Source organism: Chiloscyllium plagiosum, chromosome 6, assembly GCF_004010195.1.
Source record: "Chiloscyllium plagiosum isolate BGI_BamShark_2017 chromosome 6, ASM401019v2, whole genome shotgun sequence".
Lineage (NCBI taxonomy): Eukaryota > Metazoa > Chordata > Chondrichthyes > Orectolobiformes > Hemiscylliidae > Chiloscyllium > Chiloscyllium plagiosum.
The window spans coordinates 113626319-113646356 of NC_057715.1; the positions used below are offsets into that span (position 1 = coordinate 113626319).

At 39.4% G+C, this 20038-nt stretch overlaps 1 protein-coding gene across 10 annotated transcripts in view; it reads right to left on the reverse strand.

The window, feature by feature from the left end:
* emsy (EMSY transcriptional repressor, BRCA2 interacting) overlaps positions 1–20038 on the reverse strand; it is an 89523-nt gene that overhangs the window by 36531 nt on the left and 32954 nt on the right. For 9 of the 10 annotated variants that reach the window (XM_043692462.1, XM_043692459.1, XM_043692458.1 and 6 more), the window contains 4 exons: positions 18087–18232; positions 9380–9553; positions 8353–8566; positions 6233–6283 (listed from right to left, as the gene is read on the reverse strand). In XM_043692462.1, coding sequence (XP_043548397.1) covers positions 6233–6283; positions 8353–8566; positions 9380–9553; positions 18087–18232 — 585 coding nt within the window. The remainder of the gene's footprint in view (positions 1–6232; positions 6284–8352; positions 8567–9379; positions 9554–18086; positions 18233–20038) is intronic. The other variant, XM_043692460.1, reaches the window with a different exon arrangement.

Below are 20038 nucleotides of genomic sequence, written 5' to 3' on the forward strand. Positions count from 1 at the left end.
TTCATAACTTGTCTGAACAATCCTGAAGCCACTTTACATCCTATTCATGACTCTCACTCAAACCTTGTTTTTTGCTCCCAAACTTTAAATGTTACACTATACCCTCATCCAATCATTTATATGTAGTGAATAGCTAGGATGCAAGCACTGATCCCTGAGGTACTGTATTTGTCACTACTTTCAACTGAAGATGGCCCACTTATTCAGACTCTATTTTCTGTGTGCTAACCAATTCTCAATCTACGCTAGTATATTATCATAAATCCCATTTGCTTCGATTTTATACATTAAACTCTGATGTGAGATCTTATCAAAAAGGTCCGAAAATCTAAACAAATCACATGTCTTATTCTCCATCATGTATTCCTCTAGTTAGAACCACAAAATACCAGATTTCGCCTCTCATAAATCCATAGTGACTTTAAGTAATATAGCTGATACTTTAAGTCTCTTGTTATCACATCTCCATAACAGACTCCAGATTTTCTCTAGTACTAACAGTAGGAAAACTGGTCTATAATTCCAGGTTTTCTCCCTACCTCCTTTTTTAAACAGTGAGCTTACACTGGTCCCTCTCCAATCTGCCAGGACAATTCCAGAATCTATAGAACTATTTCCATGGCTACCTCCTTTAACATCCTGGGATGTAGATTATCAAGCCCTGTCCCAATAATTTCTCCAGCACTACTTTTATTCACTAAAATCCTTCAATTCTTCTTTCCTATCAGCTCCTTACTTCCCTAGCATTTCTGGAAAGTTTTGCGTGTCTTCATCTGTGAGCACAGAACAAAAGTAATCAATTAATTGTTATGCCATTTCCTTGTTCCCCATTATCATTTATCCAATTTCAGGCTCTAGGATGAATCACTAATCTCTCTCTTTTTATATAATTATGAAGCTCTTAACGTCCACTTTTAACATTCCTTGCAAGTTTGTTGGAATACATAATTTTCCCTTGGTTGTCCTTTGCTGAATTCTAAACTGTTCCAGGTCCTCAGATTTGCTACTGTTTTGTGTAACTTCGCTGTATTCGTCTTTGGATCTAATACCATCCTTAAATTATTTTGTTAATCGTGTTTAGGCCCCCTTTCTTGTTGTCAAATTCAGCTACGCAATGCATGCATTGCATTTCTTATGTAATAAGCCATTTAAGCCATGACATAATCATGGTAGTTTATGCTGCATCTGTTCCAAGGTCAATACATCCTTCGAGAATTGCATGACCAAAACTGAATGCAGCAGACGAGACTGAGTCTAAACACAGCTCTATATAACTACTTCCTATCCTTTGCATTCAGTATCATCGAAATCTAATATTCGATTCATCTTTTTGATTCCTTTATGTTCACTAAACAGAAGTAGTCTGCAATAACAAGTGATCACAATGTTCAATGGCCCACTAAAAAAAGCACGGATTCTGAGAGACATACAAGTACTTTGTAAGGCCATAAAAAATTTTGGCACAATACAACTATAGGGCTGAATTATTTTTCACCAACTTATGATTTGATTAAGGAAATGAGGAATCAAATAATATTCTGCTTGAGTTTTTTTTTGTTAAACATTTTTTATAAAAGGAGGAAGTCATATAAACCAAGACAAAAGCAACGACATAGATTTATGGCTGCTTTTAAGGCTCAAGTTAATGTAAACTTCAGCTAACATCTATGCATATTAGTTTTTATCGTTACTTTGAGCTTTAAATCTGTTTTAGACATCAACAACTACAATGGCGTTACGCATGTCTTTTTGATCTAAAAGATATTGATAGGTTTTGGAGAATACTGAGATGTACCAGTAGGAACATTTGGGATGACATTAATTACTGGGGGTGATACTACATTCTCCAAGCAGATATACAAATTATTGATCGGTGCCACCTGACCTTGGTAAAGATCTATAAAATCATTACGTTAAGATGCTATAAAATGGTTGATCTTACAAAATGATTAGCATGTGAAAGAGTAAATCAGAAGACAGTAGGAAGAGATGTCACTAAAATGGTTGTTACTTTTAAAGAAACCAAATAAGCATTAGGCACACATTACGTAGCCAACTCAGATTAATCTTGTGCTGACCATGCATTCGTAAGCCAATGAGTTCAGAATGTCTCTGCTCAAGGGTAGTGACTAGCAAGGGTTAATCTGCAGTGATTCTTCATGGTTGGCTGCACAAGGAAGGAAGACTGAAGGAAAACTTCAGTCGACAGAACAAAATAAATAAATCAAACAAGACATGTGCACAATCAATCTGTGTTGCAAACAGCATCTTGAAATGGGTTGACTGAAAAACACGTTTTAATTAAGTACCAAAGCTTTGATACTTGTTTTGATACAATTAATAAGTCCTGCAAAACCTATGAAAACAAGTACCTGGAATGTGTCTTGTAATGAATTAGGACTCAAACTTTTAGATTCACTCGCTCAAACTCAGTCTATAACTATAACAGAGGGACTCTTGTAGTGGAATGTCCCTGCCTCTGAGCCAGCATGCCTGATCATACAATCTCATTTGGCTCATTGAGTCACACCAACTCTCCGAAGAGCATCCCAGCCAGACCCACCCCATCCTTGTAACTTTGCATTTCCGAAGGCAGATTGACCTAGCCTGCACACACGTGGGCACTATGGACAATTTAGCATGACCAATTCAGCTAACCTGCACATCTTTAGACAGTGAGAGACAGTCGGAGCACCTGGAGGAATCCCACACAGACACATGGAGAATGTGCAAACACCAACCGGACAGTCATCAGAGAATTGACTCGAACCCTGGTCCCTCGTGCTGTGTGGCAAATGCTAACCACTGAGCCACCATGCCACCCCACAAGTTTGAATCTCACCACATATCTGCAGATTGATTAAGAATACCTATAATTATTTTAGTTCTAACTAAATTGAATCCCCAAATCCTAATTTTCATAACTATTATTAAAATCATCCTAGTTTCATTTCCTGATGAAATTTCTAACATCTTTCAATACAATAGTTCAACTAGGTACTCTGACCTCGCCACACAAAACATGAATATTATACCTTGCACTCTTCAAAATACCCTAGACTCTTAACAATTAAGAACATAGAACAATAGAGCACAGGAATGAGCCCTTTGCCCATGAAGTTGTGCCAAACATGATTTCAAAATTAAACACTAATCCCTTCTGCCTGCCCTTGGTCCATAACCCTCCATTCCGTGCTTATCTAAAGTCTCTTAAATGCCCCTATCGTATCTGTCTCCAACCCTGGTAACGTATTCCAAACTCCTATCACTCTAAAAGATTTTCCCCTCAGATCTCCTTTGAACTTTCCCCCTCTCACCTTAAATGCATGCACCCTGGTTTCAGACATTTCAACACTGGGAAAAAGATTCTGATCATCAACCCTATCTATGCATCTCATACTTTTATAGACTTCTATCAAGTCTCCCCTCCAGTGAAAACACCGACTTTTTCCAGCCTCTCCTTACACAGCTCGTACCCTTCTATCCAGGCAGCATCCTGGTAAACCTCTCCTGCACCCTGTCCAAAGCACCACATCCTTCCTATAATGTGGCAACCAGAATTGAACGCAATAATCTTAAGTGTGGCCTAACCAAAGTCTTATTAAGCTGCGACAGGACATCCTGACTCTTGTACTCAATTCTCTGACCAATAAAAGGCAGACATGCCATACGCCTTCCTTACCACCCTATCTACTTGCATGGCCACTTTCAAGGAGCTATCGACATGAACCCCAAGATCTCTCTGTACATCAATGCCATTCAGGGTTCTGCCATTAACTACATACTTTTCCTTTACATTTGACCTCCCAAAGTGCAACACCTCACACTTACCTGGATAAAACTCCATTTGCCATTTCTACACCTATATCTGCAACTACTCTTTATCCTGCTGTATCCTTTGACAACCCTCTGCACTATCCACAATGAATCATTCATTGTCATAACGTAGGGAAGCAAAGCAAATATGCACACGGCAAAGCTAGCAAACAGCAATAAGACAATTTATTTCAGTGATGTCGACTGAGGGATAAATATTCATCTGCATTGAAGAGAGAACATTGCTGTTTTTTCATTCATTTGAGAGGGAGTCAGAAGCCTGGTTTAATGTTAAGAATGACACCTCCAGTACCACACTAAAACATCAAAATAGGCTAGAGGTCTCATGAATAGAGACTGAACTCTCAAACTCTGTGTCATAACTATGAAACTTCGGAGATCTGTGCCATGACAGCCAAGCCACTCATCACCCTGACTTGGAAATTTATTACCATCCTTTCAGTGTCACTATTTCAGAATCCTAGAACTCCCTCGATAATGGCATTGTCAGACTGCTTAGTCCAAATGGGCTGCAGCAGTTCAATGTGGCAGCTCACAACCTTCTCAAGGGCCAACTAGAGATAGATAATAAATGTTGACCCAGACAGAGACATCCAAAATGAATTCCAAGAAGTTATTACAAAATAGTTAAATTGCTTTCCTTTATTGCGTACAAAACCTGCCTATCTATGTCCCCCCAAAAAGTCAACTCCTCAATCCAATCTGTGATTAATAACATAACTGAGAACAACTACCATGTTCAAGACTGCATGGCAGTAGTGCCTTTCTGCTAAATCCAGGTTGACTATGATTTTTCCCCTCAGTCAGATGTGAAGACTTGTGGTATGGGTCCAGCACATAGGAAACTTCTGCTGCAGGGCAACAATTTAATCATGCGTCAATGTCTTCTGAGGATGAGTGAAGATAACTGGGAAGAAACCCCTCTAGTGATGGAAGGATAGATGTATGGAGAAGAACAACCCTTTTGAAAACGTTTAAATATTTTTCTTCACGCATCAGCAGATTAAAAAATTGTTTTCTCCATCAAAATCCTTTGATGCCCCTTTCTAAGATAAAGGAACAAGTTACTTAGCACTCTCAGCTCATCTCTTCCAATTACTGGAATTGCTGCCACCTAAATTAAAGTGACAAAGAAAGTTTGATCTTTTAGGATTCTAATTTAAGTATTAAAACCAATCCTCTCTGAGACATTGATAAGTTTCAGCTCAGCAATCACAAAGGGATTCTACTCCACAGATGTAATTAGTCAACCTGCCTCTTGGATGAAGATCAAGACCTGGCTCTGGAGGCACACCTACTACATTTCTGATACCTTATAATAATGAGTCTACCCTGCAATAATAAATGAGCTTATAGTGGATTATATTGGCCTACTATATCTGCAAATTCCATATTAAAGGTTTATCTATTCATTCACAGGATGTGGTAGGCATCACAACATTTATTGTCCATAAGGCAGTTAACAGTCGACCACTTTGCTGTAGGCCTGGAGTCTCACGTTGGTTTGACTAGTTACAGAAAACAGATTTCCTTCCCTAATAGACATCAGTGAACCAAATGAGTTTTTCCTGACAACAATTTCATGACTATCATTAGAGTCTTAATTCCAAATTTTTACTGAATTCAAATTCCAACTTCCACCATATTTGAAGTTGGGCCCACAGAATATTAACAGGGTCTCTGCATGAATAGACTTTTAATAATACCACTAATCTATTGCCTCACATTAGCAAAAAATTCTTAAAACTTAACAATAACTAAAAGGGACCCGAGGCACTGCAGAGAAGGTTAAGTGCAGGGACAGAACATGCCTGTCCTCTTGAAAGCCAGCACTCCATTTAAGAATAATACAGACTATCTGGCACAAAAATAATGTAAACTAAATTTCAACAAGTCACTAACAACTCACAGATATCATGTATGACTGATCGGATTGAAATGCTTTACTCACTCCAGTGATTAATATTCAGAATAAAGCTTCACTGTATCATTCTAAATTAATCAAAAAACTTTGCTCTTTAAAAGCTGTTCTCATTTATATGAACTCATCCTGTCAGAAAAGTTTAATACACATGTATGTGCACATAGAGTTACTGTTTTCAGCATTGCGAGAACATTGAACTGCATCAATTTAATCAAAACAATTTCATTGGAAGGGGAGTAAGGTATGAAAACATGGAAAACAAGGAAATGGTATAGGAATACTGCAATAGTCCTTTCAATTAAAAATAATTCCATAGGATAAAGTGAAATGGATGATACCTTATACTCAAAAGATAAAACTAAAAGGAGGGAGCAGATACAAAATACAAAATGTTGTGAATGACATCCCATGTAGACTTACAAGTGGTCAGTTTTAAAAATGCAACAGGGACGGCACAATATCTGGACTTACTCAAATAATTATTTCGGGTTTTCTGTATCTCGATGTACGATCTGCTTTTGCCTAGTGTGACAATTAAGACAAAACAACAAGCAGGGGTTAAGGAAGACCACAAAGCTTTGCATTTAAAAATGGCACCTCAACAAAGTATATTTCAAATCTATAATGCACTCAACCTTTACTTTATTCAATGATTATAAAGCTAAATATCCTGATCAATACTGAAAACGGTTCTGCAACATGAACAAAGACAGCTTGTCACACATCAAACAACAGTGCACTCTGTTCCACTGGATCATATGTTGAGTCTAGCCTTGCACAATCCTTCATTTAGCTACAAAAACACCCCGTTAACTTCTTAAAACAATGCCTGCCTTTCACATGACCTTGTAAACTTGAGGAATTCTGAGATGAGAGAGGAGACAACCTTTGCCAATTCTGTTGTCACCTACCACTGGGAGGTGTATAGGGATATACACAGTATTACTTGCACTAATTTTGCATCCTAGAAGCCTTCACCTAGTGCTAATAATCCAGGAGAGAGGTGGTCACACAGAGCAAACAAAATGTCATGGCTCCATTCAGCATCTTTCACAATGGCAAGGTAGGGACGGAGAAATACTCAGGTATGCCATTGACAACCACTCTGCAACACGACTTGTTGATATACTAATGCACCAAACAATAATGATAAATATTGGGTGAAACAAGTTCGTACAAGATACAATGTGAGAAATACTCTTGACTATGTGCAAAAAGAAATCAGCCTTTCTCTCCTAGAAAACGTACACAAAAAATTATCAGGAGAAAAGTGGATAACAATTTCTAAAATGAAAGACACTATAATAAAAGCAGGAACTTGATGACCAAATCTCCAAATCAACATCCAGCTAGATCACAAAATCAAGTTTGGACTTTTTATCATCTGCATTTAGTTTAAGCATGTTGATTTATCTATTGGTTGAGACTTTTTTCGCAATCTGTAAATTTAACACATTATGGAGTTCAGCTTGTTGCTCACACGCACACACTGGCACATTCAAAACAAGACGTGGACATTTTCCATCTAGATAAATAGGGTAAAAAAGACTAAACAATCATGGCCTGATAACAAAATGGACAGAAAAGGCTCGAAATACTCATCAGGTTAGGCAGCGTCAGTGGAGACAGAACACTTCATGCATGTGTTCTGATAAAAGGTCGAACAGAAAGATAAACTCTATTCTTCACCACAGGTACTGACTAGCCTGAATACCTATTTCAGATTTCCAAAATATTTGCTTTTATATCCGACAACAGAAATTCCAGTTACTTGTGTCTTTGATTAGAAAAAGTGACTACACGCAGTTTTATTGTTAGGCTAAGTGTTAATTAAAACACAGACAAATACCTAATCTGAGGCAGGGCAGAAACAAGGAACACAAGAAATTTGTAGGAAAATGCTACACATTATTCTATTTTCAAGAAATAGTGAATGTGTGGTCTGTGAACTGAGAGAAAATGAAATCACCTATTCCCAGTCAGAAAAAGGGTTGAACTGACTGAATAAAAGATTCACTGAATAAGAAGAATTGGCTGAGAGTTACAGAAGTTGAATAATCAAATTATCTTAGTGATGTATCCCTGATTTCTGTTGGCATTTTGATGATTCCCTGCATGCAGCCATCACCAACCACAACTTATCCAATGAGAAAGAGTTGAGTAGCATAGCAGCCATTTCCTTATGCATGATTTAATTCAAACAGACACTAACAAGACTGCATTTTAAGTTATAAAAATACAACTGATGCCAACTGGAATAAACATATTGTCCTTTGCTTTCCCTTTCAATAACTCAAGGTTCATGCACACCCTATGTTCCTGCCTTGGGATTTTGTACCCAGCTTCATTTGAGAGAGAAGAGTACTAGAATGGGAAGACACACATTTAAGTACTACCACTGTATTTTTTTTGAAAATGACAAAAGATATTAAGTCTGTTGTTCATATTTCAGCTCCAATTCTTCTGAAGTTTAATGTTCCTTCCTTGCATAACTTATTAGATGCATACTCAAGCATTTGAAACTATATTCAATCCCTCACCCTGCAAATTTGAAAAAACATAAAAGATGCAAGCATTTTGAGAGTTTGTACCATGAGAGATTTGTACAGAGTCACTCGAGGAACCACTCCCACTGCTGCCCTCAGCATAGGATTGTGCATCGTCCTTCAGACTGCCTTCTTGTCCAGATAAGCTGCTTCCCTCCGTGACCCTTGAGACCTGCTGCAGAGTTTCACTCACCAGCTGTCGAGTCTGTTCACTCACCATTGTGGCCTGGAAAGCCACAGGCTTTGGTTTAATCAGAACCTGTATTGCGAGTGAAAAGTATTCTTTGTTATTACAGTTGTCACAGACCATTAAAACTTAGCAATTAACAGGAAGATATGGAAGGTGAAGGAGGATTTTAAACTCAAGTCCTGGCTGATCACCTGTCTTCAGATACTCGAATTTAATCTTCAAACAGGGTTTCAATAGTTGGTTTACATCAGAATACATTGTGTATAATTTTATACATTGAAACACAAAGCAAACAAACTTTTACATGTCCACTCAACATTCCAAATAGTTTCCCACATTTGATTCAAGATGAAAAAGCACCATGTCTCCAATGATTTGCTTTTCCATATATGGGACAGTTCCAAAATGGGGTAAACAACCCTCCTCCAATCTCAATACCAGGCTCAGATATATTTGACCAAGATAGTAGCTTTCTCCTTGCTAATATGATCCCGACACTAAGGTTGTGTTTATTTAACCCAACTCGTTGGCATGGATAAGTTGGACTGAAGGATCTGTTTTATGACTAAGTAAAAAGTCAAGTTGTGTTTCTTCAGTGATGAACAATAGTAAATGACAATCTGGGTGTGACAAACATAGCAAAAATGCCACAGTTAAACAAAATAAAATGCTTATACATACACATATTAATACCCCGAGGAGTAAAAAGTAAATCTGTGAAAATGAGAGAGACAGAAATAGTGGTAGTGTTCAAATCAGATAAATCAAATAGAACCTAAGAAAGACCAGACTAAGAGAGCAAATTAAAGACTTCAGAAGGCATCACCCTTCAACCACCAGCATTTTCTGGTTTTTATTTCTTCAGCTTTAGAACTCACTCACCTGCGTTTTCCCTTGCTGTCCGTAGAGAATTTTGGTGGGGATGATTTTTGTGGTGGGTTGTACTGACGAACCCACCCCTTTTGGTTGAGCCACAATCATTTTAGTAATGGGTCTTGTTGCAGTGATAATTGCTGGTTTTGTCCCTGCAGGTACTGCCTGAATGGTCTTTTCACCCTAGCAGACAGATTTAAAGAGAGAAGTGGGGAAAAATATACAAGTAAATGCTCTGAGAGCTAAAGCACAATTTTTCAAGTCAAATTCAGTACACAAACAGGCACAAAAATTCTTTGCCCTTAAAAAATTAACTTGATAATTAATATAGAACAGACTCAGCTATACATTTAAAGCTTGCAAAATTATCTTGGCACTTAAATTACTTGCTTAACGCACATTCAACCCAGTCTTAGTCAAATGTAACAAAACAATTTTACAACTTCTGCTACAGTAGAACTGTGGGGGTGGGAGTTCAAAATAGAAATGGGGAGAGTGCGGGTTCAACAAGTTGCCTTGAGACATGTAGCAGCAATATGCACAGAGCATCTTGCATTCGTAGGAACATGCAGGACTTGATAAGGAGCAATAAGGAGGCAGGGGCCCTTGTCGACGATAGAAGGGGTGGAGAGAAACTTAAAAACAATTAGGAAAGCGAAGAGGGGGCATGAAGAAACACAGGTGTGTAAGATTAGGGAGAATCAGAAGATAGGCAAGAAATATATTAAGGGGAAGCAGATAACCAAGGAAAGAAGTGGGCCTATTAATGACCTAAGGGCAAACTACATGTGGAGCCAGTAGACTTTGGCAGGGTGTCACATCTGTGTTTACTCAGGAGAAGAATATTTCAGTACAGAATTTTTGGGAGGGACTGAGATGTTCTTGAGCAGATTGACATAGGGAGTGAGGAGATATTGGCAGTTTTGTAGGCTTAAAGGTCGACAAATCCCCAGGTCCAATGAGTTACATCCCAGGCTATGTTGGAGGTGAAGGAAGGATTTCAGGTCCTCTAACCCAAATTTGTGATTCATCTCTGGCCACAGGGGAGGTGCCAGAAGAATGAAGGAGAACTAATGTGGTACCACCTTCCAAGAATGGTGGTGGGATAAATCAGGGAATACGGGCCAGTAGGTCTCACAACAGATATATGGAAACTGTTGGAAAAAATTCTAAAGGAGAAAACTAATAATTTCTGCTTGGAGAAGCATGGGATAGTCAAGCAATGGCTTCATCAAAAAGTGGTCATACCTTTAAGGTTTTTGAGGTAAATCAGCTGTGTTGATGAGGGCCGTGCAATTAAAGTAGTTTATATGGATTTTAGTAAAATCTTTGACGAGGTCCCATATGGGAAACTGATAAAAAAAGGTAAAAGCACATTGGATCCAGTGCAACTTGGTAAGATGCACCCAAAATTAGCTTGGGGGCGCAGGAGACTACGAAAGGGAGGCGATGGCCGAGTGGTATTTTTGCTAGGCTATTAATCCAGACACCCAGCTAATGTTCTGGGGACCTAGTTCAAATCCTGCCAGGGCAAGGCAATAAATAAAAATCTGGAATTAAGAATCTACTGTTGACCATGAAAACTTGTTCATTATCGGAAAAACTCATCTGGTTCACTATTGCCCTTTTGGGAAGAAAACTGCCACCCTCTTCTGGTCTGGCCTACATGTGATTCCAGATCCAAAGCAATGTGACTGACTCTCAACTGCCCTCTGAAATGATCTAGTAAGCCACTCAGTTGTATCAGTCACTACATATCTCAACAAAGAAATTAAACTGGCATCAACCTAACCATCGGAAAAGACAATGGCAGAAACAGCCCTGTCAACCCTGCAACGTTCTCCTGATTTGCATATGGAGCTAGTGCCAAAACTGGGAGAGCTGTCTCACAGCTGTTAAGCAACAGCCTGAAATAGTCATATTCACAGAATTACACATTATAGAAAATGTCCCAGGCACCATCACCACCATTCCTGGATATGTCTTGTCCCATTGGCAGGACAAACGTGGCAGAGGTGATGGCACAGTGGTACACAGACAGGAAGGTGTTGCTCTGGGAGTCTCAACATTGACTAAACCGATTCCCACATTGAGAATACCCTCCAATGTGTTGAATGGCACTTCGAATAGATCTAGCATCTCAACACTGGGCATGCACAAGGTGCTGTGGGCCATCAATAGCAGCAGAATTGTAGGCAAAAGTGAGGACTGCAGATGCTGGAAACCAGAGTTTAGATTAGAATGGTGCTGGAAAAGCACAGCAGGTCAGGCAGCATCCGAGGAGCAGGAAAATCGACGTTTTGGGCAAAAGCCCTTCATCAGGATTCCTTTTCCAGCACCACTCTAACCAAAAAAAAAGCAGCAGAATTGTACTCTAGCACAACTTGCAGCCTCATATCCACCACTCAATCAATACCATCAACCCTGGTTCAATGGACAGTGCATTAGGGCATGCCAGGAGCAGCACCAGGAAATCTAAAAATGAGGTGTCATCCTGGTGAAGCTGCCAAACAGGACTATTTGCATGCCAAACAACCTAAGCAGCAAGTAACAAGACAGAGCTAAGTGATCCCACAACCAATGGATCAGATCTACACTCTGCAATTCTGCCACATCCAGTCATGATTGGCAGTAGGCAATTAAACAATTCACTGGAGGTGGTGGCTCTACAAATATTCCCATCTTCAAACGGTGGAAGAGCCCAACATATCAGTGTTGAAGCATTTGCAGCGATCTTCAACCAGAATTTCTGAGTGGATCTCAGCCTCCTCCTGGGCTTCCCAGCATCACACAAACCAATCTTCAATCAATTCAATTTACTCCACTTGATTTCAAGCAATTGTTGGAGGCACTGGATACTGCATGACTATGGGCCCTGATAACATTCCGGCAACAGTACCAAAGGCTTGAGCTCCAGAACTTACCAAGCTGCTCTAGTATAGCTACAACACTGATATCTACCCGACAACGTGGAAAATTGCCCAGGCATGTTCACAAAAAGGACAAATCCAATCCAACCCAACCAATGAACTCCCCGATAGGCTACTCTTGAGCATCAGTAAAATGCATCAGTCAAATGTTGGACGGTGTCATCAAGTGCTATCCAACAGCACCTGCTCAGCAATACCCAGTTTGAGTTCGCCTGGGCCACTCTGCTCCTGTCCTCATTGCAACCTTGGTTCAAACATGGATAAAAGAGCTGAATTCCAGAGGTGAGATAAGAGTGGCAGCCCTTGACATCAAGAAGATATTCAACCAGGCATGGCATCAATGAGTCCTATCAAATCTGGAATCAATGCAGCAAGCTCTCTGCTGGTTGGAGTCATATCTGACAGAGAAGATAGCTGTTATTGTTGAGCTTCAGGTCATCTCGCATGAGTTCCTCTGGACAGCCTTCTAGGCCAAACCATCTTCCACTGCTTCATCAATGACCTTCACTCCATCATAAAGGTCAGAAGTGGGAATGTTCGCCAATGCTCAGCACCATTCATGACTCCTCAGATACTGAAGCAGTCCATGTTCAAATACAACAAGATCTGGAAATTTCTGAGCTTGGCCTTACAATGCGACAACTAACATTCATGCCACAAAAATGCCAGGCAGTGACCATCTCCCATAACAGACGATCTATCCGTTGGCCCTCTATGTTCAATAATGTTACAATCACTAAATCCCTCACTATCAACATCCCAGGGGTTACCATTGACAAGAAACTCAACTGGATTTGCCACATAAGCACAGCAGCTGTAACAGAGGCTAGAATACTGCAGGGAGTAACTCACCACCTGACTGCCCAAAGTCTTTCCATCATCATCAAGGCACAAGTCAGGAATGTGATAGAATACTCCCCACTTGCCTGAATGGGTGCAGCTTCAACAATATTCAAGAAACCCGACACCTTCCAGGACAAAACAGCCCACTTGATTGACACCACATCCACAAACGTCTCCACCACCAATACGCAGGAGCAGCAGTTTGTGCTATAACAAGATGCAGTGCAGAAATTCACCAAAGATCCTTAAACAACACCTCACAAACCCATAATCACTTCCATCTAGAAAGAGAAGGACAGCAGATACACGGGAACACCACCATCTGCAAGTTCCCCTCCAAGCCACTCACCATTCAGAAATGGAAATATATCACCATTCCTTCACTGTCACTCGGTCAAAATCTTGGAATTCTGTGCTTAATGGCAATATAGGTCAATGTGTAGCACATAGACTGCAGTTGGTCAAGAACGCAGTTCACCACCACCTCCTTAAGAGCAATAAATACTGGCTCAGCCAGCGACACCCATGTCTCACAAATAAAAGACATAGGGCAATGGAGAAGGCTGTGTGTGTCTGGAGGATGGTGTCAAGTGGCATAACACAGGGATCAGTTCTGGGTCCTTTATTCTACTTATACCTGTAAAATATACAGATGAGAAAGTGGGGGTGATAATAAGTAGGTTTGTAGATGACACAAAGATTGGCCAGGTGGTTAATAGTGAGGAAGAAGGTCTCAGTTTGCAGGGCAATATAGACAGGTTGGTCAGATGGGCAAATCTGTGACAGACAGAAATTAACCCTGTAAAAGGTTAGCTGATGCACTTGGAAGAACTAACAGGACAAGGAAGTACTCTATGAATGGCAGGATACTAGGAAGCTCAGAGAAAGGGGGGGATTGTGGGGTGCTTATCCACAAACATAAATTATCTGGATGTTAGCATAAGACGTATAGTTAGTAAGTTTGCAGATGACAACAAAATTGGAGGTGTAGTGGACAGATTACAATGGGATATTGATCAGATGAGTCAATTGGCTGAGAAGAGGCTGATGGAGTTTAATTTAGATAAATGCGAGGTGCTGCATTTTGGGAAAGCAAATCTTAGCAGGACTTATACACTTAATGGTAAGGTCCTAGGGAGTGTTGCTGAACAAAGAGATCTTGGAATACAGGTTCATCGCTCCTTGAAAGTGGAGTCGCAGGTAGATAGGATAGTGAAGGAGGCATTTGGTATGCTTTCCTTTATTGGCCAGAGAATAGAGTACAGGAGTTGGGAGGTCATGCTGCAGCTGTACAAGACATTGGTTAGGCCACTGTTGGAATATTGCATGCAATTCTGGTCTCCTTCCTATCAGAAGGATGTTGTGAAATTTGAAAGGGTTCAGAAAAGATTTACAAGGATGTTGCCAGGGTTGGAGGATTGAACTATAGGGAGAGGTAGAATAGGCTAGGGCTATTTTCCGTGGAGTGTCAGAGGCTGAGGGGTGACCTTATACAGGTTTATAAAATCATGAGGGGCATGAATACAGTAAATTTGAACCTGGGTGGGGAGTCCAGAACTAGAGAGCAGAGGTTTTGGGTGAGATGGGAAGGACTTAAAAGAGACCTAAGGGGCAACGTTCTATCGCAGAGGGTGGTGCGTGTGTGGAATGAGCTGCTAGAGGAAGTGGTGGAGGTTAATACAATTGCAATATTTAAAAGGCATCTGGATGGGTATATGAATGAGGGGGGTTTAGAGGGATATGGGCTGGGTGCTGGCAGATGGGACTAGATTGGGTTGGGATATCTGGTCGGAATGGACAAGGTGGACCGAAGAGCCTATTTCCACATTGTACATTGCTACGACTCTATGACTCTAAATCCCTGAAGCTGGTAGGAGAGGTTAATGGAGAAGGGGGTTAAGAAGGCACATAGGACACTTTCTTTTATTACAAGAGCAGCGAGGTTATATTGCAGCTGCACACAAATTTTGCTTAAACGATAGCTGCAGTGCTTGTGCAGTTCTGGTTGCCACACTACAAGGATGTGATTACCCTGGAGGGAATGCAGAAGAGATTCACTAGGATGTTGCCTGGTTGGAATATTTTAGCTGTAAAAAGATGCTGGAAATGCTGGAGTAGTTTTCTCTAGAGGAAAGTGAGGACCGCAGATGCTGGAGATCAGAGTCGAGAGTGTGGTGCTGGAAAAGCACAGCAGATCAGGCAGCATTGTGGAGCAGGAGAATCGATGTTTCGGGGCTTATGCCTGAAATGTTGACTCTCCTGCTCCCTGGATGCTGCCTGACCTGCTGCGTTTTTCCAGCACCACACTCAAAACTCTAATTTTCTCTCGAGAAGGGAAACAGATTGAGGCGTATAAGATTGTGAGGGCATGGACATGGTGAATAGGAAGCAACCGTTCCCTTAGTTGAAACATCAATAACAAGAAGACAACATTTTAAGATGAAGGACTGGAGCTTTCGAGGGTATCTGACAAAAGTCTTTTCATCCAGAAGATGGTGAGATTCTGGAATGCACTGCCTGGCATAGGAGTAGACACAGGAAACCTCAACTGTTAATAAGTACATGGATGAACACTTGAAACGTCATAACATTCAAGGCTATGAGCCAAATGCTGGAAAGTGGGATTTGTGTAGCTAGATCAGTGCAACTTGATGAACCAAAGGGCTTCTTCTGTGCTCCATGACTCTACAACTTGGTAGCACTTTTGTCCTGAGATGATTTCCTGGCCACATTCTTAACATCACCAAGAATTCAGAACATTTCCAGACTCCAATTCTGCTTCAGCCCATTTTCTGCTGAAGATTTCATCTCTGTTTGCCACCCAAAGGCTTGGCGAATCTAAAACACTCTTCAATGGCTCCTATGATCTTGGATATCACCCAAACCTCTACTCCACATGCCCTTCTGCACAATGTGTCAATTCATCCATCATTAATGTTTGCTGACCTGCTGCTGTTTAAGTAATATTATGCTTTCAAATTTCTTAATAGCTTCCTGCTTCTCTACTTCTGTAACATTTTCCAGCCCTGCAACCATTAGAGATCTTAAGACTTCTCCAATTCTGGTTGCTGTTGTGATAAAGTTGAATAATGTGCTTTCATTATTTTGGAATTTGAACGGTCAAAAGAGAGGCTGATGAATTGGTTTCAGTTCTGTGATGGTAACTATTTTTTCAAAAAGTCAGAAAATCATTTGGAAAAGTGACCTAAATATACAATTTCATTGCTTAGTAACTGTCTAACTAGATATCTGCGGCATTAGCTGATTAAATATTTACACTGCTGAGGTTATGACATACAGAAAACCAAATAATCAGGTTCACTGGTAGTTCGGTTTGAGTTCAGTTTGGAAGAATCAGGTTTCAGTTTCATCGACACTGAAGAATAAAACTTTCAGCTCAGGAGATCAATTTCACTCTCATAGAAGGGTAGTTTGTGAAGTCTCAAAGCAATAGGAGCTTGCAAAGCTGTCTGAACTCAATGGACATTTAGGTAATCTAGGAAGGACTCTTAAAACTGCTTAAGCAGTCCAAGGAGAAAAGCTGGAAAGCATCAGTTAAGTAAGAAAGGAGTGATTTTCTCTAGGTTTGAATATCTGAAAGGGATATTGCTGCAAAAACAGTTGAATCTTTATGTGTTTATGTAATGCTTTATTCAAATTGGATTACATATTAATACTTAGCAGCTTGATTCTTTTGTAAACAATTTTTATGTTAAGAAATCTCAGTATTCTCATGTGAATGTTTAGCAACTGGTATCCAATTGCAAAAATAAATATAATCCATCAAGCCCAGATTTCATTCTCAGATGTGATTTCTTCAGCATTACTATCAAACGGGATCATAACACGTGCTTTCAATTTTCTCAGCCATATGCACTAGAATTCTCTTTTATTCTCTATGTTTCTCTATCTCACTTTGTTCCTTTTGGAAGCTCCTTAAAACCTCCCTCTTTGACAAAGCTTTTGGTTATCAACCCAATAGCATCTTATGTGGTTTGGTAGCATCTCAGGATTTTCTAATGTCTCTGAGAAGGTCATTGGTAAGTTTTGTTATATTAAAGACAGTATATAAATCGAAGTTAAAATGAAGAACTATAGATGCTGGAAATCCAGAACAAAAACAGCAAAAACCTGGCAGAGAAATTGTTGAAGAAACTCAGGAGGTCTGAAAAAGGGTCAGTGGGCCTGAAAAGTTAACTCTGCGTTCTCTCCACAGATGTTGCCAGACCTGTTGAGTTTTTCCAGCAATCTCTGTGTTTTGTAAAATACAATTTGCTGTTGTTAACTGTATCACTTCTCTAGAAATGAGATATGGTTAGTCCATGAAGTTCAGTTTCTAAGCAAATGGTTGGTGAGTCTAGAATCAAGGGACGGTCTTAGAACGAGGGTTATTCCATTTCAAACTAAAAAGAGAAGGAACATCTTCAGAGGGTGGCAAATCTTTAGAATATGCTTACCCAGAGTCTGAGGAAGCTCAATTATTGATCATGCTCAAAGCAGAAATCAATTGTTTTTTGGATAGTAGGGTTAAAAAGGTAGCATAAAGATGGATGATTAGCCATGATCTAATTAATGGGTGGAACAGGCTCATTCATTCAACCTGGCCATCTTCTGCTGCTCTTTCCTATATCTTTGAAATTTGCCACAGCACTAGCTGTTATGAACTGTTACCACTTTCCTACTTATTTTGCCTACTGATACTTTTTCTCAAGATGAAGGCTGGGAGGCCAGTGATGCTGCAAAATTATCAATGCACATCCCTATCTAACCATTTTCTCCAAATATTAACTACATATACTGGTGTTCCACTCTTGCTTGCCTCCTAATTTTGTGATACTCGAAATTTTTCAGTGACCTCCATTAAGGAATGAGGCAGCAATAAATGAAACCACTATGGATCATGAACTTTGTATGTAATGTACAATAGATAATTACGAACTTACCCCAGCATTCAACAACGTTGTGACCACATTTTTTCCTGGAATACCCTGGATGGTTGTTCCTTTCCCTGCAGTCTTCTGTACAACAATGACATTTGGCTTCGACGTCATCGAAGTCATTGGAATAGTAGTTATTTTTGTTGTTGTTCCTAGTGCAAATGCATTACAAAGGATGTTATATATAATTGCTACTGGGCTGGCTGACATATGAGCTATCAATAATAAAGTATGCATTTGTTCCAAGATTTGCCACAGTAAGAAAGGAAACTTGAAGCACAGAAAGCAAAAGATTGAGAATAAAAAATTATAAAACAAGATATAATCACACCAATCCAAGCTAATAGCTATCAGCCATATAGCTTAAGATGAAGAAGAATAAGAACAAAGATAAGAGAAAATGGGATAAAAAGCAAGTCAGAAAATTATTACCTCGGTCTAAATAGCAGTAAAAAGATATTTTACAACTTTTCCCCATGAACAGTTTCTCCATTTATTTCTTTGGAGAAAAAAAGTCCATGCCTTAGTTCATAACTCAATTAATCACTTAATTCTTTAGATGAAGGTAGAGAGCAAAAAAAAGACAGAGAATTCCCCTTCTGGATATTTACAGTCAAATCAATAATAAAAATAACTAAACAAGGCAAGGAATGATGCACTGTAAGTACAGAGGATGGTCTGTCATTATGCTGTAAATAATGTATTAGGAATCTGACTAAGATTTTAGGTTTAAGCTAAAAAGGTGCAAGTTTAAAAGAGATCTGAGAGGCAAGTTTTTGTTTTAAACAGAGGGTGATAAGTACCTGGAATGTGCTACCAAATGCAGTGGTTAGGCAGATTCAATAGCAATGGTTAAAAGACATCTTGACAGATATATGAATAGAGGGCAGGAATAGAGCAATGCAGACTTAGTGTAGAAAGGCATCACACATCAGCGCAGTCTTGGTGGGCCGAAGGGTCCATTCTTGTGCCGTACTGTTTTTTGCTCCTTGAGTTGAACAATGATCATGGATCATATCCTTTACTCAGCTTCTAGTCTGCTCAAAGTAGACTAGCAGGAAAAGATCTATTGCCCCACCTGATTAATTTAACGGTAAGCAGTTCACTATTAATTGCATTTTAACTCCTAAACTTTTACAAGTTCAGTGATGACCTGCACTATAAACTTCATGTAACATGTACTTTTTCTTCAGTTTTAAAAAAGACAAATTACTGACATACAGAGAGAAAGAAAGTCAGTTATGGTTTGATAAATTTCCTCAGTCTTCACTCAACTAAATTTAACTTCCTTCCCTCTGTCAAGTTCCAGCAAACCACAAAGGGAAAGACTAGTATAAGTATATGAACTAGACACGGAGTGAACATTAATCTGAAAACAACAGCAGTAGAAAGCACTTTTAGAAGAAAATTGTTTAAAAGAAACTGTGCAAAGGGTAAGAAGATGTACCCTTGACACAGTTGTAGTTGTATAGTTTAAGTCAATAATTTCAACAAATGAACTAATGTTTTCCACATTAATCAATTAGAACAGGTTATCTACAAAAACAAGAAAAGATGCCCAGAAAAAGTAATTCCTTGGGATTCAAATATCATGCTTAGAACATTCCAGCACTGCAGAGCTGCAAGATGTATCAAAACTGTGTACTTCCAAAACAAAAGCAAAATATTGTGAATACCAGAGCTCTGAATCAAAATGCGAAGTACTGGATAAACTCAGCGTGTTTACCACTATCTGTCGAGAGAGGAAAACAGAGTTAACGTTTCAAGTCCAGTATGACTCTTCTTTGGAATTACTAACAAAAATTTAACAGAAACATTAATCCATCTCATATCACAAGAACAAAATTACTTTGTTGAGTTGAAAGATGTGACGTGTCCTAATTATAAATATTTTAATAACATCTATTTGATTATGGATTGTTGAAGTGTAACTAGTAACAAACACATGTGGGTATGAA